Source organism: Danio rerio, chromosome 23, assembly GCF_052040795.2.
Source record: "Danio rerio strain M-AB ecotype USA chromosome 23, GRCz13ab, whole genome shotgun sequence".
NCBI lineage: Eukaryota > Metazoa > Chordata > Actinopteri > Cypriniformes > Danionidae > Danio > Danio rerio.
Genome location: NC_141043.1, coordinates 27,054,468 through 27,079,229, shown reverse-complemented (window position 1 = coordinate 27,079,229; position 24,762 = coordinate 27,054,468). Strand labels below are relative to the sequence as shown.

At 32.9% G+C, this 24,762-nt stretch overlaps 1 protein-coding gene across 3 annotated transcripts in view; it reads right to left on the bottom strand.

Moving 5' to 3' along the window:
- Positions 1-17,478, bottom strand: part of ttll10 (tubulin tyrosine ligase-like family, member 10) — a 72,120-nt gene extending 54,642 nt beyond the window's left edge. For all 3 annotated transcript variants that reach the window (XR_015523583.1, XR_015523586.1, XM_087307133.1), the window contains exon 1: positions 17,354-17,478. Coding sequence is in view for 1 of the 3 variants with exons in the window: in XM_087307133.1 (XP_087163259.1) it covers positions 17,354-17,386 (33 nt within the window). In the remaining 2 variants the exon portion in view is untranslated. The remainder of the gene's footprint in view (positions 1-17,353) is intronic.
- Between the last annotated feature and the right edge of the window lie 7,284 nt (positions 17,479-24,762).

Sequence of the window (24,762 nt, the reverse complement as noted above, 5' to 3'; positions counted from 1 at the left end):
TGCCAAAAAATGTTCAAGAGTATCAATTCAATTCAAAACACTTTTATTTTGTTTATTTTTAAAGACAAGGCTTTGTTTCTCATTGAAAAAAGAAAGTACAAAGCTTCTTGTTATTATCGCAAATAGAAAGTGCTTCAGTCAGGCCACCATTCTAAAAAAATAAAGTTTTCTACACTACAAGTTACAACCCCCCAAAAAATATTTTATAATTGTCATGTCTACCAAATACAATTACAAAGCAATATTGTTTTATTAAAACAGTTTTCAAATATCTCAAACTGTTAATAGACCAAGTGCAAACTTATTACAAATTCAGCATTCCAATAACAAAGTGGGAGTAAATGCTAGTAGGGAGTGTTGAACTTTCAATTTTAACTAATGTCATTGTGGCAATCAGCTGACTCTTTCCTTAAAGAGCATTTGCACAGAGCATTAAGTTTTTGTTGTCAATGGCTAATTGTTAAAACAATTTAAGGACTGAATTTTAATATTTGTTATTGGATTATTATTTTTATATTTATTTAAATAAATGGAAAAAAGAAACCTTAAGCCACAAGTTGCAAGATATAGATGACGGTAATGTGAATTTCTCATATCAAATCTTACAAGACGATGTGCTGCTTCAGTCTACAGGTACACAAAAAGGAAAGTAGCTACTGCCACACTAATTGAAACTGCTAATTGCTGGACAAATAATAGAATGTAACGAAATATATTACTCAGAACAGAACTAAATGAGAAATAACATGAATTTTGTGTAATCTCTTATTTTGTCAAAATTAACATTTTCAAGGCTTCCCAAACTTTTACATATAATTATTTGTAACTAGCTATTCCCTAACAAAGTGACGTAAGTAATGGCAAGTGTTTTATTACTGCAGCAACTGAAACTGTGCACTAAATGATAATAAAATTGAGTAAATATATATTGCATTCTTATGATATATATATATATATATATATATATATATATATATATATATATATATATATATATATATATATATATATATATATATATATTCGAAATCGTAATTCACTTCAACTTTTCACGCGGTAGCTAAATAGTGTTTCTCATGCCATTCAGGAGAAAACTTCAGACTTTATCCAAGTTAGCCTGCTTCGCATCATGCAATTTTTTTTTTTTTTTTTTTTGTGAATGGTGAGGAATCAAAGTCCAATGTTGTAAACAGCAGCTGACACCATTCTCCAAATGCTGTCTCTATGCTAGAGAGGCACACTGAACACATTTGGCCATGTTAATAGCACAGCACTATCAGAGGGTCGGGGAGTTTTACTGCTGCACAAATACAGCCCAGCAGGCCAGTCAGTCAATAAAGAAACTGCTTCTGCAGCAAAAAGTGAAAAATAAATAAAAAAATAAACTTCAAGCTTTTTCAAAACCGTAGCTGAGAAAACTCCTGATTTATAAATGTATCTGGAGGTTAAGGACTGAATAAATATAAATGAACAGTCAAATCTATAAGTCAGGCAATGTGATGCCAAGTTCCCAACAAGCCGCAATGCAGTTATTATTGACTCATCTGAGTTTTGAGTGCTTACTTTTATGGTTCCCATGAAGTTTAATTTTATGGAACCAAACCTAAATCTATGCTTTTAATTAACATCAATATAGAGCTGGTACACTACAAACTGATATCTTAAGCAGATTTCTAATAAAGCCATATTTGTGGTGAGTCCATAGCTTTTAAAGTTCTGCCTATAAGACTATTTTAAAGGTTTCTAATTTAGATCATCTCCAAAAATAGGTTTACTTTCATCTAATTTCCATTCATTACATTTTCTCACAATATACTTTTCACATCACCTAATTTCTAAAATGACTTGTTTGATGGTTTGTTCTTTTTAATCCCTTGCAGTATGCCTGCTCTGCTCGGATTGGTCAGAAGGTCAGTTTGAATAGTCTAGTGATTGGTCTTTTGTTTGCCGCATGTAAATTTCAGCTCTGCAAGCTTTTTCAGTCCTCACCGTATTTACTGTAGGACAATTCAGGCCATAGTCCTGCGATGAAACATTAGCAGAACTAGTTGAACAACCAGAACTTTCTCAGTGGGAAGTTTAGAGAAAAACAACCACACAAACATTTCAGTTCAGTTTACAGGCACAATGGCGAGTCAGATACAGTATACATATAGATTAATCAGAATTAAATACGCTTGAGTTTTGTTAAATGCAAATGCCATCATACAAATACAGTATGAATACAATGCAGGTACGTTATTAGGCAGATTTTGTGATTACAACCAGAGCTTTTGTTTAAGTACATGCAGCAAGTCACACTGTGGGCTGAATGAAGAAGTTGTAATGTATATTAGGACAAATAGCACATATGTAACCAAATGTTATGTAATCGAATCTCTTAGTGCATGTGAATGTGCATGACTTTCATTAGCTACTTCAGGTAGGTAAATAAGGAGGATAACAAATTGAAGTAGACTCATTTGCTTATCAAACTAATCATCACAATACACTGAGATAAATCATTCATTCATTCTATTTCTTTTCGACTCAGTCACTTTATTAATCAGGGATCACCACGAAGTAATGAACTTACAACTTATCCAGCATATTTTTCACGCAACGGATGCCCTTCCAGCAAAAACCCATCACTGGGAAACACCTATACACTCACTCACTCACTCACTCACTCACACATTTACACACACACTCTCTCTCTCACACACTTTCTCTCTCTCTCACACACACACACACACACACACACACACACACACACACACACACACACACACACACACACACACACACACACACACACACACACACACACAAACACACACACAAACACACACACACACACACACATAAATATACCAACTGACCCAGCCAAGGGCTCGAACCAGCAACCTTCTTGCTGTAAGGCGATTGTACTACCCACTGCGCCAGCGTAACAGCCACACTGAGATAATATGATAAGAAAAAATAACAGCTTGAAATGTTTAATAAAGCTAAAAAAATATGTTAAGTGGATATAAATGGATGTTTATACAGTACATTCAAGTTATAAGGGCAACTCCTGCGCCTACTGATTAAACTATGGTGGATTTATATATACTGAATACACTCCAGAATGTGCCAAACAAGCAACATCTGTCTCTATGAGACAAATAGCATACATGCAAAGCGAAACTCAAGCCGAAGTGCTCTTATAACATCACAGATCTCATGGATTTCCCCACAATACTATCATGAGCATGGAGATCTGATCATTTGCAGTTCATTTTGCTGAATTACCAGTGATCGCACGGTTCAGGTATGCAAGCTGTGGTATTATAAAAAATAATCATACAAGTTCATCTGAAATTGAGAAAGAAATTGTCAAATGTCTGTGCAATGAAGCAACAAAGTAAAAAGTAAATAAAAACAGAAGGATAAGGCACAGAAAAAAAAGACTGAAAGGCCATTCATGATCATGCGCCAAAAAAAAAAAAATCATGAGCTGTTCAGATGCAAAGCACAAGCTGGTGCAAGTTTTCAAGATTTACAACTATTGTAACGTTCACAAAACCCTAGTTCATGGCTATAAAGTACTACATAAAAGCATAATTTAACACTGTAACCCACTGAAAAAGGAATAATATACTGTAAATTTCTTGAAATATCTTTTCTTTTTATTAAAATAAAAGTGCAAGCTCTGTACGTGCATTTACATCTTAAAAAGTTACTTTTAACATTTAAAACCATTTTTCATTCAATTTAAGCCATATATATATATATATATATATATATATATATATATATATATATATATATATATATATATATATATATATATATAAAATAAAAAGAGAGTATATATAATAAATGTGTCATACAAAAAACAGCATAATAAAAGAAGACAATCATTGACTACAATACTTTTAAAATAAAGTTAAAACAAATTTAGCATCTTGAGAACTTCCTTAACCTTCACCCCAGATGACCTACCTCAAGAGCAGACCTCCGGCACAAGGCCTTCAAGACCGAATCATTAGCCTCATGATACTGGACTTCAACGTTCTACAAAAACACATGCAGGAAAAGTCCAGATAGCGAAATGGTGTCTGCCCTGAACTTGCTGAACCTTTTAACGGCCGCTTTTCAAATCAGCCAACGTATCTTGTATCTGTTGGAGACGGTGAACTCCATGTGTGCGTGGACTGCAGCGGGGGGAAATGATGTTGGGCGTCTAGGATGGCTGGTTTGAAAAATGCTTGAGTGTTATCACCGGAGGTTATGCAAGAATAGTTTGGTGGAAACCTTTGCCTGGTACAGTGCTGGGCTTCTGCAGCACGCGGCCAAGGAATCCTGCCTTTAAAATCCTAATTGCTCTTGCTGAGCGGGAATCTGTCAGGCTCACCCAGGATGCACCACTTAGGTTATCAAACAAGCTGCTTTTTTGCTTACTATTCTTGGGTTTGAACTAATTCCCTCCTTGAGTCTGAGGGCATCTGTTGATAGGGGAGGTATTATAGGACATAAAAAGGATGTAGTGTCTTAAAAAAATCATATAGGATGGATGGGGTATTTTTAGTTTTAGAATGATAAAAATACAATAAGTACGAAAATATACACAAAGTATTTAGGAACAATGCTTCAGTTTGCAATTAAAATACTTTAATTGTATTTCATAATATTTCAAGTAAAAAAAAAAACTAAAAATCTCCTACAATCAACATTTTTTTGGCAGAAACTAACTGAAAAGGCAAAAAACCAACCCAGACTCACAGGAAAAGCTTTGTTCTACCAAGATTTTTGCAAGAAATGTAAAACACACACAAAAGTGCATACATACAGTAAAACTGCCATTTACATCTTATTTGCACATACTGTATGCAATCACATAAAAAAATGGGTTTTGTATCTCTTTGTGGATTATCTAAAAAAGTATGTGGAGGATTCAGGTACCTCAAAATATAGTTTAACAAAAGAGCTCATCAGTGTGTAAAGTCATTAGAATCTACTATCAGTTGAATTTAGAGTAAAGGATAGTAGGTGCTACCTTATTTTCATTTCATTTTTATTTTCCTTCAGCTTAGTCCCTTTACTCATCAGGGATCGCCACAGCAGAATGAATTACCAGTTTATCCAACATACTTTTTACAGAGCTGACACCCTTCCAGCTGCAACCCAGTACTGGGAAACACCCATAACCCCTCATTCACACACATACACTATGGCCAATTTAGTTTATTCAGTTCACCTATAGCGCATAGTCTTTGGACTATGGAGGAAACTGGAGCACCCAGAAATGGATTGTTGGTGATTAGATGAATGTTGGCCCGATTGAGTAGCTTTACCTATACAAAGCAAATTTAAGACCTTTTTAAAATGATTTAAGACCTACAACACAATATTTCAGTAAATTTAAGACTTTTTTTAAATACTTATTTTTTATTGAAGACATGTTAAGACATTTTAAGACCCAGCCAGAGGAAACTCATGCGAACACAGAGAAAACATGAAAGTTCCACACAGAAATGCCAACTGACCCAGCCGGGACTCGGGAACCAGCGACCCTCTTGCTGTGAGGCAACAGCGCTAATCACTGAGCCACTGTGTTTCCTGTGCTACCTTTACTTAATATAAAAAATTGTATCAAATGAAAAAATGTTCATAAAATCTAAAGAAATATACTTTGATGTTTATTTTTGTATAATGCATTTCATATATCTGACTTTTTAGTGCTGACTCAGCCATGAAATTCAGCCATGAAGTCCTTAAAAATCCCTAAAATAGATGTAAAACTGAAGTAGAAATGTATTATTGTCATGGTCTGAAGTATATATACACAATTAAACACAAGTTTTAAGCTTAATTTATATAAATATTTATTTATATATTCATAAAAGTTAAAAGGTGCGGTCATACTAGACTTTTCTCCCCATAGACTTCCATTCATAGGCACGCTAATACGTCAGACCGGAAACTCAAGTTCGAGCGTCAAGCTTCGCAGTTCACTGCTTTGCAAAGTTCAAGGTTAGTGAACTCTGACCTGTGAAATCGCATCACTTGACTGCGTGAGATCAATCGAGGATCAAAACATGGCCTCTTTGGACAGAAATTTTTAATATGGACCAATCGTTCACTTTTTTAAATGTGTAATCATCTGGTTAATCCAGCCCCTTTTCGCAGCACCTTACGACAGAATTCCGCAAGCTTAAACTCTAGTGTGACTGCGCATAACAGAGCAAGGAATTTTTAACAGTATTTTCAATAATATTTTTTTCTTCTGGAGAAAGTAGCTAAAATAAAAGTAGTTTTAATAAATAAAAAACAAAAACATTTTAAGGTCAATATTATTAGCCTCTTTAAGCTGTATTATTTTTTTTGATTGTCTACAGAACAAAACATCATTATAAAACGACTTGCCTAATTACCCTAATTAATCTAGTTAAGGCTTTAAATGTCACTTTAAGCTGAATACTAGTATCTTGAAAAATATCAAGTAAAATATTTTGTACTGTCATCTTGGCAAAGATAAAAGAAATCAGTTATTAGAAATGAGCTATCATGTTTAGAAATGTGTAGAAAAAATCTTTCCGTTAAACAGAAATTGGGGTAAATAATAAACAGGGGGCCTAATAAATCAGAAGGGCTAATAATTCTGACAACTGTATATAACTATAAACACATAAATACGATTTATTTCATTCACTTACTGGGAATTCGATTTCAGAGCTACATTTAGTCATTTAGCAGACGCTTTTATCCAAAGCGACTTACAAATGAGGACAAGGAAGCAATTTACACAACTAAGAGCAACAATGAATAAGTACTAAAGGCAAGTTTCAGGTCTGTAAAGTCTAAGAAGGGAAGTGTTAGTAGTTTTTTTTTTTTTTTTTTTTTTTTTTTGTACAATTAGTGTGATATTCAAAGAGGCAATTGCAGATTAGGAAGTGAAGTGGAGACTAAATAGTTGAGTTTTTAGTCGTTTCTTGAAAATAGCGAGTGACTCTGCTGTTCTGATGCAGTTAGGGAGTTCATTCCACCAACTGGGCAGATTGAGCGTGAGCGTTCGCGAAAGTGATTTTTTCCCTCTTTGGGATGGAAGCTACCACAATATATCCACAAACCAACCTAAAAAAACTCTACCAGTCACTTGTATTCATTTCTGAAAAATATTTTTAAGCTCTACTTACTGGACATTCACAACCGAGAACTTTAAGACTTTTTTTTTTAAATGTCACCACAAGGCAATCACTTATTATTTTACCATGTGCGTGTGTTTAAAGCAGAATTAACGAACGAAAGCCGTGCAGTGACTCTGAACTCCTCTGTGTGGAGGTTATGGGGGTGTTAAACTCAATGGCGGTAAGGTGAGGAAGACGGGTATCAAATACTCAGATGAAAGAGGCTGAGCAGATTTAGAGCCTTTTTGTTTCCGTGTGTTCAAAGGAAGCAGCTGCTGACTGCACAGGGCTTAGGTCCTATTCATCTGTAGGGCGAGACAGACGCGGTATCCTGAGGCACAAAAACACACACAAATACACACTTCAAAGTCTATAGAGACACAGACTGCAGCGCCGTGGCAGACTCTGCTCTATAACTCTGTCATTAGCTTCACACACGCAGCCCAAAGTCTAGATCAAATCAGCATTTATCAGGCCCAGGCTGAGGAAATAACGATTTTGATTTAGAATTCCCTAATATATAATATATGTATATTTTAAATATATGTAAATACTCATGAATGCCATATTATTTTTTCAGATGAGTAGAAAGGATGAGAAATCAATGAGAAAGTAAACACTGGGGTCATATGTCAACAGGTGACATCCATGGCTCACGCCCAAAGGCGGACACCCTTCCCCCAGTGGCACGGAAATCAGGTGCATATTCGCTTGTTAAAATTCAAATACGCCCACCGACATGTGTGTGTGTGTGTGTGTGTGTGTGTGTGTGTGTGTGTGTGTGTGTGTGTGTGTGAGTCTTCCTGATGCATCAGCCTCCACAAAGCTTCAGTTAACATTTGCATGCCAAGCAAATCACTATTGTGTGCTCATTTACAACCCCAAAGTTGGGACGTTTTTTGTGAAATGCAGTAAAATCAAGAATCTGTGATTTGTTAATTCTCTTTAACCTTAATTTAACTGACAAATGTACAAGGAAAGTATGTTTTCACTGACCAAATTTATTGTACAACAAGTTCTCAATGGATATATGCTGCAGCCAACATTTTTATAAAACTGCAAAAACATAACACAAGCTTGTCTGCAGTTCCTAGATAAAATGAACGCTACAGGGCAGTAGATTCCATTTTAACAATATATACAGGAATAAGGCTGGGTAATTAAAAATCAAAATTTTGATTAATTTAACATTTTAACTTGATTATGATTAATAAACAAATATTTCATTTATTTATTTTATTTTTGCCATAGTTCACTGACAGGTTTTGTACAGTAAATATGCTCACATATTACAAGTGAGAGATTTTTGAATGAAGGGTGCCATATTTTATGTTAAAATAATTAAAGGAAAAATACAGTATCTACTACCTATGATTATTTATTGAACAAAATTAAGACCTTTCACTTTTGGAAAAAAAATATATTTTAATGCTTTCAAAAGAAGAAAATAAACATGATCTCTTCTAAATAAAATAACAGTGAAATTGTATATCCTGTATATAATATTTTAAATAGTGCATTTCTTGCATCTTCTGTAAACAAATATTTTCAATTAAATAATAATTTTATTGTAATAGTAAAATATGTTGTCTCTGAGCATCTCTGGCACAGCTTCCAATCAGCATCAATGTAGTGAAAATGTGCAATTACAACTTTTTAAGAGGTGCGTGGGTATGCGACTGCGCGAAGGCTGTGCCGAACCATACCCGTGCTTTCTATGCAGAAGTACACTTAACTCCACATGTGGTAGGGAAAGTGATTAAAAAACTGAACAATTAGATCGATTATAGGTTCTGAATGTTGATTATGTCGATTATGTTTCGATGAATCACCCAGCCCTATATACAGAGAGATATTATCCACATATAAAGGATTATTTTTGTTTTTGCACCACACTAAATAAACACCACAAAACAAATGAATAGGGTCTATGATTAGTCAAATCTATTTGCCTCACTTATCTTTTCTACTATGTATAGCTTTTGTGTGGTCAGTTTGCTTGATCACTTACTTTGTATGGTTTTGCACTTGCAACGCAGAACACTCAGGTTCGAGTCCAGTGCAGCAGGGTTCTACAAAGTAGACGATAGCAATGTAAAATAAAGGTTAAACTATGGCTGCAGTGTACTTTTCTCTTATGTTTGCTTTTAAAAACACTGTTGGTTGGGTTTAGGTCAGTAGTTTGCTAAGTCACCTGCACAACAAGCCCTGCTTAAAGGCTGATTTATACTTCTGCAATCTGTGATCAGTATGATTCATGGCACATGTAGTTGTGCATTTATACTTCTGCAAGCTGTATGTGTTGCTCTTCAATAACACTTCCGAAACACTAGCTAACAGCTGGTTTTTATGTTCCTCTGAGTCGAGTTTCTTCACTGGTGTTTTGTTTTTTCTAAACACAACCTTAATGTACAAGTAGCTAAAACTAGCTCACTCAGAGGTGGGAACCGGCGGATGTGCAACAACATTAGTCATAAGGTAAACACAAAACAACAGTTTCCATCTAGAACTACATCATGGGATTCAACATTTGTAAACACTCGCTCTAAGGATTATAGCGGCTCTCAGCCCCATCCACACTGGACACAGCCACCAAGCAGACAAATCACAGAGCTTGCGCTACATGGCGTTACACTTATCAAGATGTGCACGTCAGCATCGCCGTCAGCCATGGCGAGGGTTAGGCTACCGCAAGAAGGCTGCGCCGGAGCATACGCTTGTGCTTGACACAGAAGTATAAATTAGCCTTTATCCTGAATGTGTACAAGAAGAAAAAATAAAACATACCCAAGTAACATTTCAAATGATCTAAAATGCAGACAGCGCCCTCTAGCGGATTTATCATCTAAAACGTGCAACAAAATGTACACATAGTAACACATTTTTTGTTTCGCTAATTGTAGGCATGAGGCACGTACTATTACTGTTTGGGGTGGGGGCGTCGCAAACAAGACAGAGGCATGTTTAACATGATATCACATTAACTTTGCTTTAAACATTTTAACTGTTTTGAAATTGCTATCGTGATCGGCTTTTAAAATGGAAAACAATTTAACTGTTTGGAAATTTCATGATCGGCTGTACATTTTCAATAGGAGAGAGATCTGAATAAAACTACACGTGCATATTTTATGGAGATTTCACCAGATTTCCTCAGTCTTTTCACAATATTATTTATAGTATTTTTTTAAAGCTTTAAATTCTTTGCGATTGTGTATTGTGATTTGTTTGACAACAGTATGTTTTTACGAGCAGTACCACATATTGCCATTACAGTCAACAGCGCAACATGTTGGTGCATAGTATTTCCCATAGTAAACATACACTCTGACCTGACGCGGAAGACAAAGGTAAACAAAGTTGTATTTGAATTTTTGGCACACAAAAGTGTTCTTGAAGTTTTGTACGATTACAGTTTAACAACTACATGTCACATGAAATGTTTTAACAATGTTTTTGCTTGCTTTTCTGTAACTTAAAGCTCTCAGATTTTATCTAAAATATATTAATTTGTGTTTTGAAGATAAACAAATGTCTCAGGGGAGTGAAACGACACAAGGATGTGCGATAAATAACAGACTTTTTAACTAATCCTAGAAAGACTGGAAGTCTTTTCTTTGTACTTTTGTCATAGCAGATTTTCAGATAAAATGCAGTAATAGCAGATAAAACCTTTTTAATTGGGGTTTTAGCATATGAGAAATGCCAGCCCTCAGTTCACAAATATGCATAAAGCCATTAGTGTATTCAAAGTCAAACACATACTGTAGGGTAAATATTGGACGATGAGATTAAGCATTCAGGTAATAATTTTTTTCCTATCATCAGACTGGTCAGACAAGTTTGTGACTTTTATACCCTTTAAAAATGTACATTAATACTACACAAGACTTAGACAGGAAATTAGGTCAAAAAGTGAAAGGCTTAGGCAAACTTTGGAAGTAATAGAACTTGCGCTTTTATTTTCATATTCAAAAACATTTGCATGCGTCGTCTGGTGTACATGCTGTTGGTGAGAGAGCTCTGTGCTGTTCTGACTGCCTGTGTGTAACCAAACCAACATGCAAAGCTCATCTCCAACAGAACAGAGCGCTGGCTGCTGCTCCTGCGGGACTGTGTGCACTCGCACTGATAACCAAGGTCATATATTTGTACCACCTGCTCATGACCGTTTGGCTTTCCTGCTGCTAATACAACACTGATTGTGAAATGGAAGAGAAAAGTGCTTCTTAATTCAGGACTTTAAAAAAAATGCAACAAGAAAATTAAACGAAACAACATTAATATGAAATCAAATACAATTTCTTAACTGGAAATAATATATGTTCTTCGCTGTATTCCTATTAGTTTTGTGCATACAGCATATTCGCCACATTTCATGACTCTTTAATGACAATCAAAAAAAAAATATATTAATTAAAACTCTGAATATATGTGAAAGGTGTTTTGACAAATATGAATGATAGTTTTATTTAACATCTAATTGTACATATTTACATTCATACGTAAAAATTAAGTAGAAAAGTTGTTATATTTCTGTTTTGACTGTTTTGAAATCAGAAATCTATAACCCAGTTAACATTAAGTTTTTTCAAATATACAGTGGAAAAACGTAAAATTTACTTTCTCATAATTTCTTGCATGAAACATGATGTTTTGGGGGCTGTTTTTAGGTTTTTTTCTTATCAGTGATGCACATTTGAGGTTTATTTTACATCAAATTTGGATAAATAATGTGTTTTGCATACTTGAGAGTCATTTGAGTCTACAATAAGCAGGCAAACTTGTAATGAGTGAGGGTTTCATGGTTGTGTAGGACAATCTCTAATCAAACCTGGATCCTGTCTCATCATTTTGCGCAAAACATTAATAGAGATTTATTAAACCACTCAAAAATTACATTGTTTTATTAAAAAATTATAAAGAATTGAGGTATTTCATAATATTTTATTAATTTATAAATTTTTTTTCACCACAGTAGAATGAACTGCCAACTTATCCAGCATATGTTTTACGCAGTGGGTGCTCTTCCAGCTGCATCTTCACACTGGGAAACACCCATAACCTCTTGCATTTACACGTATACACTATGGCTAATTTAGCTTATTCAATACACCTAGCACATGCAGAAGAACTTGCAAACTCCACACAGAAATGACAACTGACTCGGCCGGGGCTCGAAACAGCAACCTTCTTGCTTTGAGGCGATCGTGCTATCCACTGCGCCACCGTGACACCTTATTTCATGATATATTTTATGTGTTTATATAAATAAAATGAAATTGTACAGAAATATATTTTCTGTTTATGTAAATGTTTATATCAATGAAAATATATTATACTCTAAGTTACTTTTTTTAACCAATTATGAAGCATTTTAATGAAACAGAAAGTTAAATAGAAGCAATACTCTATAATTTATCTTTTAAAAATTAATTTACTGTTCTATTTTTATATTAACTTTAATACAGAATGATGTACACAATTTTAGGTGCATATTATGCACACGAAGAAATTATTAGGATTTTTTATAACCATTTCTTATACATCTATGATAGAGAGCAACATTTTAATGTTTAAAATTAGTTTTATTTCAGAAATATATACACATTTCTACATATTTTTAGAAATATAAATACATTTTTCTATTAATTTTGAGTTTAGAAATATTTCAAAAATACAAATTCACTACATTTAACTACATTTAAAAAGTAGTTTAACTCAGAAATAAAAGCATTACTTATGTCACATGTTAATGCAATTCATTCTGCATGGGACATGTTTTAAACAAATTAATGCAAGGGGGAAAAAAGTGTTATATCATATCCCCCTCACAGCTTTTCACACATGCAGCCCAGATATGAAGTTATATATTAAAACCTAAAATAAATACAGTTGGCTCTGTCCTCTGGCGCTGCCAATATGTGCCAGCACTGTGAAGCAGACTACAATAGAAATGAAAGACCAAGCCGACCACAGATTGCTCTGAGCTTCTGTTTGATTCCCCAACTGGCTCCTAATCTACGGACTCATTTCCAACATAATTATTAGCGGGCCGAGTTAACGAGGCCCATCTGCATCAGTATACCAGGACATATGGTCCATAGGATGACTTCGTAATTATAGCGTACACTACGGTAAAGAAAACACCTACTGCAGATTTACCACAATATCCATATGATGACGGATAACAGGTGGTTGTGCAGTCAAGGGAACCTTTCTGCCTTATGTGAACACTATTAATCTACAGTCCCACAACTCTTCAGGGAGAAAATGCACCTAGTACAAAATATGTGCGTGAACATTATGTAAATGCAGTCAAATCATGAATCTGTAAGTTGTTAGGTCTCTAACTTTTCTTTAAGCGATGGAATATGAAGAAAAGGATTTCAGTGTTGTCACTCACAATCTTAAATATATTTGGTAAAAATAAACAAACTACTGCTACACACACAGCAAAAGAGGTAATACAGTAGTACACTGTAAAAATGGCATCAATTCTAATAGTAAAAACTGTAAAAATATATAACCCAGTTAACAGTAAGATTTCTTAAAATATACAGTGAAAAAAACAGAAAATTGACTTTCTCATAATTTCCTGCATGACACATGATTTTTTGGGGGGCTGTTTTTTTTTTTTCTCATCAGTGATGCACATTTGAGGTTTATTTTACGTGTAATTTTGATAAATAATGTTTATTGCATACTTGAGTGTCAAGTGGGTCTACAATAAGCAGGCAAACCTTTAATAAATGAGGGTTTCATGTTTGGAGAATCTCTAATCAAACCTGGATCATGTCTCATCATTTTGCACAAAACATTAATAGAGATTTATTATACCACTTAAACACTACATTGTTCTATTCAAAAATCACAAATAATTGAGTTATTTCATGATAATATATATATATATATATATATATATATATATATATATATATATATATATATATATATATATATATATATATATATATATATATATATATTATCCTGAGAAATCTCAGAAGTATGAGTAGCCTTTTTCTGTATTTGCTACAACAGCTTGGTTTCATAGTTACAGTGTGAATGTATCTATACATTCTAGATCTGCTTCCTTTTGAAAATGAAACGTGACCGTTGAGCCGCTGAAGTCTTGCATCAAATAAGGCCAACTGTTTTCTTGTAAAGTCTCCTCAACACTGGGATTAAAATGAAAGTTGATATGAAAAACACATAAAAAATGCCTCTGTCCCAGCATCTTTCAAAATGTGTTAAAGCTAGGGCTGTACAATATACAGAAGTTTTTAAAGTATCAGAAATTTGTGTGTGTGTATATATAAATATATATATATAAATATAAATATATATATATATATATATATATATATATATATATATATATATATATATATATATATATATATATATATATATATATATATATATATATATATATATATATATACACACATACACACACACACACACAAACAGAAATTTCTGATATTTTAAAAATATATATATGGTGTTTAGCATATACGAGTACACCCCCTACAAATCTCTCACTTTAATTTATATTTTCTTTAGGATGCTTTACAATTTTATATTTGTGGATATACATTAGTTTAGGCAGTACTTAAGCCAAATCTGGAGCTCATCTAACAAAATAATTAACAAAAATGGTTCAAAAATTACTTGGCCAAAATTTATATGTTAGGGAAAGTATAAAACAATATATTTAAAAAATAGCAAAAATCAAGTGGAAATAAAAGTATACAATTTTGTTGAAATTTTGTACTTTGTAATTTTTTTTTTTGCTATATTTTGCATGAATTTAAATGTATTATCTTTCCATTTCTAAAGATGTTCTGTGACTAAAATATTATTTTAATGAATATATCTGTTTAACAAATCTGTTTTGTATAAATGCACCAATATATATTACCCATATTCAATGAGAAATGTATAAACATACTATTTTTCAAAATGGGGTGTACTCATATATGCTAAGCACTGTTGTAATCGTTTGTAAATAATGCATGACTTAATATGGATGATTTAATACAAAATTTAAAACACCTTCCGAAAGACTTTACAGTGCGGATCCCCAAGCAGAGTGGACATGCTGGTTTTCAAGTCCAATAACAATTTTACAATGAAACACAAAAATACTGCATGATCTAACAGTATTAAAAAAGAAATAAGTAAGCAACTTAACTGCAAGTGTTTTTGTTTTCCTGTTTATGGTTGATAAAACTATCACAGGTGTTTTTTTACATTGTTTAAATACTTTATTTGTTTTATGCAACAGTAAAACATGTCTGTTCACTTTCAGAAGTTGTAGTGATGCTTTCTTTTTTCTCTGAAATATTATAAAATAAATAATTTAAAATATGGCATTGCATATCGGACATCACATTACATATCGAATATTGCATTTTTTTTTCAATACCCTGTATATAAATAACTCAATTTAATGCCCTAGTCACAGCCATCAAAATCAATATTTACTTATATTTTCAGGATACAAATTATCTAGATAGTGAAAGCATTGGTAATATTTTGCTTCTACTTTTGTCATTTAAATAAAATAGATAATAAGAGAATTCAAGACTTGAGAAGAATTATAGAGAATTAACGATCACAGATTCTTGATGGTATTTTACAAAATGACCCAGCTTGTTCAGAATTGAGGTTGTAGATTCAGCATCATGACATAAGTGTCACTCTGCACAGTAAGTGGAAACAATAGAGGGGCATTTATCAGGGGAGAGCCATGGCAGAAGATAAAATAAGCAGTTGTCTTAGGAGTGAGTCCCAGAAGAGCTTTCAGACAGTGAGAGTCATTGCATCAGTCGCTTGTGCTCTATGGAAACCAGGCCTCTCTGGCTTGCTCTATTGAGCACGACACACACAAACAGCAGCGTTCGCACGGAAACACATGTAGACTGTATAGCACCATTAAACCATGTTCAGCTGGACTTACAGTAGAAGAGAATAGATGATATGATAAGTCAAGCAATGGCAGTGGTAACCTGCAGTAAAGGATTTTAAGCTGTTTGCAATGCCATTTTAAAAAGTATAACACTTTTATGAATGCCACGATACATGTCTTTGAGTGTCTTTGTGAAAAACATGCTTAAATGTTTTAACAATGTTTTTCAACCATTGTTTAGCAATCAAAACATACTGTTGCATCTTCAACAGATCATTTGCTATACGGTAAAACATTCTGTGATCCATTTACCCTCAAAATCTGTGGGCTCAAAATCCTATTACTTCATCCTCTTAGAAATCAAATGACAAAGATGCTTGTTTCCATACAATTCAAATGCAAGGTGATTGCTTGCTTAAGATATAGATTTATTCTTATACATGTAGATTTTCAACTACACCACTATAATACACTAATCAAATCCATATAAATAAATTCATTAATTAATTTAAAAAGACCTGCAGTTGCCTATATACATCTACATTTCTGAAAACTCATACACAACTGAATAAATACCCTGTGAGGTAAAGTTGGTTTTATATTCGGACATTTGTTATTTTTTGAACAGTGACAACTTGTGACACGGTCCCTCGTTTACCACACTACTAAATATTCGGTCTTAAATAGCATGTAATTATAACTTTAAAACAACATTAGCACTATTTAATTGACTGTGAACAATTTTGTACTTTGATAGTCATTAGCTCCTAATATAATTTCCTTATCTAAAATTTGCAAAGAATACTTTTCTATTTAAGAGAAAGTCTTAAAATGCAAATATAAAACCAACTTTATCTCAATAAAATACCTTTTACCATACAAATAACAACCACTACACCTTAAAAAATATAATATATTAAAATAATCACAACCTGCAATAAACAAATGCACTGCATTTGAAAATGCTATTTTTTCTATTTCATTCACTACACTTAACTGTGACATTAACAAAAGCTCTGCACTTTCCCTTATACATCTCAAAGACTGTAAAATTATATCTACTTTATAAAGTTGCATTTACTTAGGGAACTTCAGAAACTATTTTTTTTTACTGTAAATTAGTGTATGTATGACATATATTTCACAAGAAAACAACCACTCGAAACAATCAAACTTAGGCTTCGACAGGTCGAGTATTTGCTCATTCGACACGGGTTATTTGTTTATATTAATCAAATACTGGTATTTGTGTTTGCATATCAACACTTTGAATACTGCGACTCACGTGAGGGCTGGTACTGTAGGTTTCAGATGACATCTTGGTTTATTGTACCAGAGGGTCGAGTTTTTTTCAGATGAGGGTGAAGCAGTGAGGAGATCCTCAAACAACCTGTTTGAGCTCCACGAGCCATTGTCAAACTCGACAACAGCGTCTCTTTCAGGAACACGTCGACATTACAGCAAATTGAGGCCTTAAAGGTATAGTTCACCCCTCAAAGTCTGTCATTTATTTACTCATGCTCTGCTTGGTCTAAACCTGTTTGAGTCTTTTCTTCTGTTGAGCATAAAAGAAGATATTTTGAAGAAAGTTGGCATTGACATCCATTGTAGTAACAAATGTTCTGTGAAAGACAATAGCTGTTTTTTCTCATACATTCTTTAGTATCTTTCTTTGTGTAAGACAAAAAAAAAAAAAAACAGAAACAAAGGTTAGAACAAGTGAAGGATGAGTAAGTGATGACAGATTTTTTTATGTTTAGGTGATCACTTTAATTTATTGGCTGCAATAAATGTAAATTTAAAATCTTGAGTGAGGGTTAAATACACACATTTTTGTACGCACATACATGCATACTTTCATCCATTCACTCATTAATCCATCCATTCACTCATTAATAAAATGCATTTATGTGAACAAAAAAATATTACAACATCTTTATACAGTACAGTACATCAACAATAAAGACAAAGTATATGGTAAATTGTGATTAAGAGACAGTTTTACAGCATATTTAAAGTTGTCATTCAGCCTGCTTATATATTGTTTGCAGACAGATTTTTAGAAGGGTTTAAACCACTTCTTCAGCTGGTCAGGCAGGGAGTCCAGGTGAAAAACCAGGCAAAATTAGACAGGTGAACACCTGCTTGGCAAGGTGACTAATATACAGTAGACCTGTTTTCACATTATTTTATAAATTTTCAGTAGAGTTTATACTTATGAAGTCAAATATTCACAGTAAAACATTACATTGGACCAACATTTCTGTGTGGAATGATGTTCTTCCTATGTTTGCATGGGTTTCCTGTGGGTGCTCCAATTTCCCCCAAAAGTCCAAAGACATGTTCTGTAGGTGAATTGGGTAAACTAAATTGGACATTTAGTGTATGTGTGTAAATGGGAGTGTCTGGGTGTTTTCCAGTGATGGGTTGCAGCTGGAAGGGCATCCGATGTGTAAAACATATGCTGGATAAGTTGGCGGTTCATTCCGCTGTGGCGACCCCAGATTAATGAGGGGACTGAGATAAAAAGAAAATGAATGAATAAATGAAAATGAGAAATTAAAAAAAATCATGTCTTATCTATCACATTACATAATAAATATAATAAAAATAATAATACAATTATTAAGCCAAGGAGGCTGACCAGATGTTCAGTTAATCAGTATTAATTCAGCACTGCAGAAGGAAATTTCAATATATTAATTTTTAGAGTTAAATCTATTAAACATTTTACAAATATAAAATAATAATAAAATAATGGCTTCATTGAAAAAGGTGTTACAACATGAGGTCTAGAAGAGTTAATTATCTAAACAATTAAAAACATTTGTGATGCACATAAAAAATATTAATATGTTAAAACAATATGTAACAATAAGAAGCAGTATTATTTATTTACGTATTTTAAATATGTGTAAGCCCATAACCACATTGTGTCAAATACTTTTCTGTGAAAGTGAACTAATTTAAGTGAATCTGTACTGTACATCTGCACTGCTTAAGCCTTTGATTTGTCAGTAGCTTGTTGCTATAGTAACCAGCTACTGTACATCTATTTGCAAGCATTTGTGTTGCCAAATTGCCATTCTTACTATTCAGATTGAGGTAGCAGGAATACTGTATGAAAATGGTGCTAAAACATACATGCCTACTTACAGTAAAAGCAAGCATGTGTGTTTCGATGTATAAGCTGACATCTGATCTTCAGACATACAAATTGCAAGCAATCATGATTAAATACCTCTGTAGCAGCAAAATATTAGACTAATTTATTACTTTTAATATCCCGATTTCTACACCCAAATCAAAGTTAATAAAACAATGAAGTGGCCAAAAACTCTTTGAAAAATGACACACAGTATGCTTGCATCAGTGCTATATAACCGACAGAGGGCGCTCTGACTGTTAGTTTTCGTCCACCCTGAGAAAGCCATTTGTAAGCTGACCTGTTTTGAAGGTAATTAATTCTGTTCTATTTGTTTATCGTTTACATGTTTAACTTCTCGCCCCATGGCCTATAATTTGATTAAATATAAAATATTTACATGGCAGCAGGTGTATGCTAAACAATGCTAAACTTTAGTTCACAGACAAGCAATTGCTCTTCTCAGAGTGAACAACAGATGGACTCAAACCGGTTCATCTCGTTTTCATGAAGCTTCTTGGTTATGCGAGTCATTCATGCATTTATTTATTTATTTTTTGTTTGTTTCAATTTTGGAATTATTGTTGAAATATTAGGCTACTTTAAATAGTATTTAATAAATTTTAAACCAAAAAAATATATAAATAAATAAATAAAATAAAAGTTATGTTTAGTATTGTTCAGTTATCTGTAATATTCTTAAACCCAGTGTTAGGAAGCATCAAACTCATTCATTCATTAACTTTCTTTTCGGCTTAGACCTTTTAATTAATCTAGGGTCACCACAGTGGAATGAACCGCCAACTTAACCAGCACATACGCAGCGGATGTACTTTCAGCTGCAACCCATAACTGGAAAACACCCAAACACTCTCATTCACATACATGCACTACGGACAATAAAGCTTACCCAAGAGCTTCAAACTACCCTTCTAAAAAGTAGCTTGGTAAACAACAAGTCACTATCTAAAACAAACTAGTTATATTAAACAGCCTATTTCCACAATGGCGTACAGGAATGTTTAAAGTAAATTATTTGCAATTGCAATTCTAAAGTTTCTTACAGGGCTTTTCAAATTTCTCAAACAGACTGTCAAAAATCTAATGTACAAATTGCAACAAATAAAGAATTGCAATAACAAAATGTAAGTAACAAGTTAAACAGTAGCATCTTCTGCAGTTTTTTTTTTTTTTTAATGACAGATGGCTCCATTTGTTACAAAAATATACCGAAGCCCTCACACAACGTTCTTCATTTCAAAATATAATTCATAATAAATAAATAAATGTACTGTATGATTTACCGCTGACTGTATGGCTGTAATAAACTCTGTTGATTTAGACAAGATTCACAAAATGGAAAGTAACTATTGTCAATCTACACTGCTACATATCTGCAACATGGAAAAAGCTGTTAGCTACTGGAAAAGCTACATTGTGCAATGTTGTTGAGCTACTGAAAAATAGTATTTACAGTGCTCAGCATATATAAGTACACCCCTCACAAATCTATCTTTTAAATTCATATTTTAATAGGAAGCTAAACAATATTATATTTGTGCATATACAGTAGATTAGTACCAATGCCAAATCTGGGGCTAGATAAAAATATTCATTGACAAAATGGGGTGTGCTCAATTATGCTAAACACTGCATGTAAGTAATGCCAACAGAGTCTAGTTACAATATACTCCCAGACACGTCTCAGACCACTCAAGATCTATATTACTTTTTTCTTAGTAAATAAAAATTGAATATCAATATTTGTCTTTCAGAAGACAGATAGATATAAAGCTTAATTTATCCAAGATGTTTAGATTAGACTACTATTAGAAACAAAAAAAAAATGCTTTCTGTGTTCTGACGATACTTTGAGGTCTTACAAAGGGCAACGATCAATCTGCTCAAGAAATAGTTAACAATGCTATTGATGAAATCTATTTTTTATCATTACAATTACAAATTATTAATCACTGAGAATGTATTTATGTTTTAAATGATTTATCGGATTAAAAAATGAGTATATGCTGTAATCAGTATCACAGGGAGAAAATAATAGACAAATAAACTTGTCTTGTATGTAAATCCTGAAGGGACAGTAACTGTGAAACAGTAATTAAGCTTCCCTTGGGCACTAAACCTGCAGCCAGGATATTTCAAGTTTTTCCACTCGGTTATAAAGCACTGAATGCAACTGTAGTGTCTGCACCGGTAAACCAGTTTGTGAGGATTTTTTTAAAAAACTGTCAAAACTGTACCAACTGAATGTGGGAATGACACTTCAGACACTTCACCAAACTCTAAAGGAAACATTTTTTCCAGTAGAAACTTATGACCGCCTTTTATTAAATATTGCTAGTGTGAAAATATACTGTATCGGGTGTACGAATCTAAATAAATAGACAAAACAAAAACAGGAGTACTTCAAGTATTCTTTTGATTAGCTATAATGAACACTCTTTCCTCGCGTATCAGATCTGCACCAGAAATGGATACTTCTATAATTTTCTTTTTGAAAGGGACAAGCCGTTATTAAAAATACATTTATTCATGTGTGTTATTATTGTAGTTATTTTAAAATAAAAATAATAAAGTATACTTTACTTTTAAATACTTCTCAGAAATACACACTGTAAAAATATCAGTAAATTAGCAATTTTTCTGTGTTTTTTAATGTATGTTTTTTTTCTTTCCCCCTCGTTTACAGTTGAAGTCAGAATTAACAGCCCCCCTCAATTATTCACCCCCTTGTTTAATTTTTTTCCCCAATTTCTGTTTAACGGAGAGATTTTTTCAACACATTTGTAAAAACAGTTTTAATAACTCATTTCTAATAACTGATTTATTTTTTTCTTTGCCATGATGACAGTAAATTAAATATGACTAGATATTTTTCAAGACACTTCTATACAGCTTAAAGTGACATTTAAAGGCTAAACTAGCTTAATTAGGCTAACTAGGCAGATTAGGGTAATTAGGCAAGTTATTGTATAACGATGGTTTATTCTGCAGACTATCGGCAAAAAAATTTCCTTAAAGGGCTAATAATTTTGTCCCTAAAATGGTTTTAAAAAATTTAAAACTGCTTTTATTCTAGCCGAAATAAAACAAATAAGACTTTTTCTTGAAGAAAAACTATTATCAGACATACTGTGAAAATTGCCTTGCTGTGTTAAACATCATTTAGGAAATATTTAAAAAAGAAAAAAAATCAAAGTGGGCTAATAATTCTGACTTCGACTGTATTTATGCTTTTGAATTGCCTTTTGGGACCTTGATCTTCTTCCAACTACTTTTAACCTTAAAAAATGCAAGAAAGTGACTTTTCTTAACATTTTTAATAGTTTAAATTGATATGTTGTCTGGGTTGGTGTTTATATTATGGCACAAAAGCCTCGTAATAAACTGCCCGCACACTTTTTATTATGACTTATTTTTCTATATATTATTTCTTATACATTATATTAATTACAACTGCAAAAATGTCAACAAAAGACACTTTGTTAAACTGTAGAGTTGAATTTTCAATATCAAAAGTTGACAGAGCAGAGATCAACATCCAATAATGCAATTCACAACCATAAACAGAAAACATTTGTGATTCACAAAACATGAAAACTCTTCATTAACAAATATTCCTTACAGTGTACCTACAATAGCACTTAAGCATACTTATATCTGTAGTATGTATATACTGACAGAAATGTCTTATGTGTGTGTACAGGATGTGTTTACTACTGAGTGTGCATTTGTATTAGACACCATACTTGATAAGCCACATGTCATGACTTTCTGCCCTTTCTTCACCAAAAAAAAAAAAAAAAGTAAAAAAGTAGTTTCTAATCAAAAAGGGTTTTTAGACTTTCCGTGTTTGATTTTCTTATTTATATACAGGATTGTGATGTTGAACTGTTGTATAAACGCAATATCACACTCGTACCAGTGCGATATGGCTGTATATCAGCACTGGTGGGACGCTAACGCACACCTCCCACCAGTGCTGATATACAGCCATATCGCACTGCTACTCGTGTGATATTGCTCATATATATTTATATATATATAAGTCCAATTGCAGAACAAAAGCCAAATTGTGGACTACTTGTTCAATGTTTACTAAAAAATAAAAAGTGGGCTAATTCAGACCCTAGTGGTAATCAAGTAGCACACTTTCACATATATATAGTTTATAGGTGTTACTTTTAGTAGTTTAGTAGCATTAGATTTAGTAGTTAAGAATTTAGGTGGATCAAAACCTTTTATCAAAGTTGCGATAAAACTATTAAACACAACTTTTTCTGATCCACTTCAAATGTTCACTGCAATATTCTTGAGCATTACTTAGATATACTTCATAATATGAACTTAAAATACTTATATTTTTGTTAGCGGGATGGTTGGAGAGTTGCTTGAATCTGTCTGTCAGAGCAGTGTATGGTTTTACTCTTATGTTTAAAGGGCTTTGTCTTTCAGGGGTTTACAACAAAAACCATACAGTAACAACTTCATATTCAAAATATTTTTGTTTTGTTTTGAATTACTTAATGATTTGTGTGTGTGCATGTGTGAAAGAGAGAATGAACTGGAAGGTGTGTAAATGATTATGGGTGACCAAAGAATGTACACCTCATGCATTATTCAAAATGAAGGACATGAGATGAAGGATGCCTGCCCTGCAAGGATCCTTCAAATTGAGATGTCCTTCGACAGCTTCATGACATAAATGTTTAGTTTTGCAGCCTTAAAAAAACGTGATCTCAAGAAAAAATTATACTATACATTACACTTTATACCACTTATCGATGAAAAAGTGGCCAAAAATTTGATGTGGTGCTAAAATGATGTCTGAACCCAGAAGAACAATTTACCTGAAATTATCTTATGGGGTTTCATAATTGTATTTATGACGTTTTGAAGAAGTCTAAAAAAAGCCCTGACTACGAAGCATTCCTCAAAATGTGTTTTCAAATACAATAGGATTTAACTGGCTGAAATGTATAGAACAAAATAAGTTCATGTATTTATCCTAAATTGAAAAGTTTAGAAGGCAACATTTTCCTTTAAGGGGTGTTCATAATACTGTCATGAAACCTTTTTAATCACAACATGATGATAATTCTATTAAATTAATTAGATTTTATGTGGTTTATGTTTTATGTGGTTTTGATTATGTTTTCTATGTTGTCAAGTTTTCTTGACAGATAGGTTGTGATTTATGTCAAAAGGCATCTCAAACAATGTAATTTTTGCCTTTAATAGGGCATAACTGAACGAAAGACACTTAATAATAGTTATCATAAGCAGGCATTTAATCTCATTCATATGCATGACGTATCATATCATCAAAGCTGTCATATGAACACCCATTAAAATAAAATTTTACCATTTTGGATAACACAAACTTGAGGTAAACAAAAGTTTATGGCTTAATTGTCAATGAGACAAAAGAAAGTGCAAAGTGCATACTGTATAAAAAACCCAACATTTGCCATCTACTGTAACTTTGACCCTATAAGCTACTTTAATGAAAGCTTTTTGATGTCATCCAA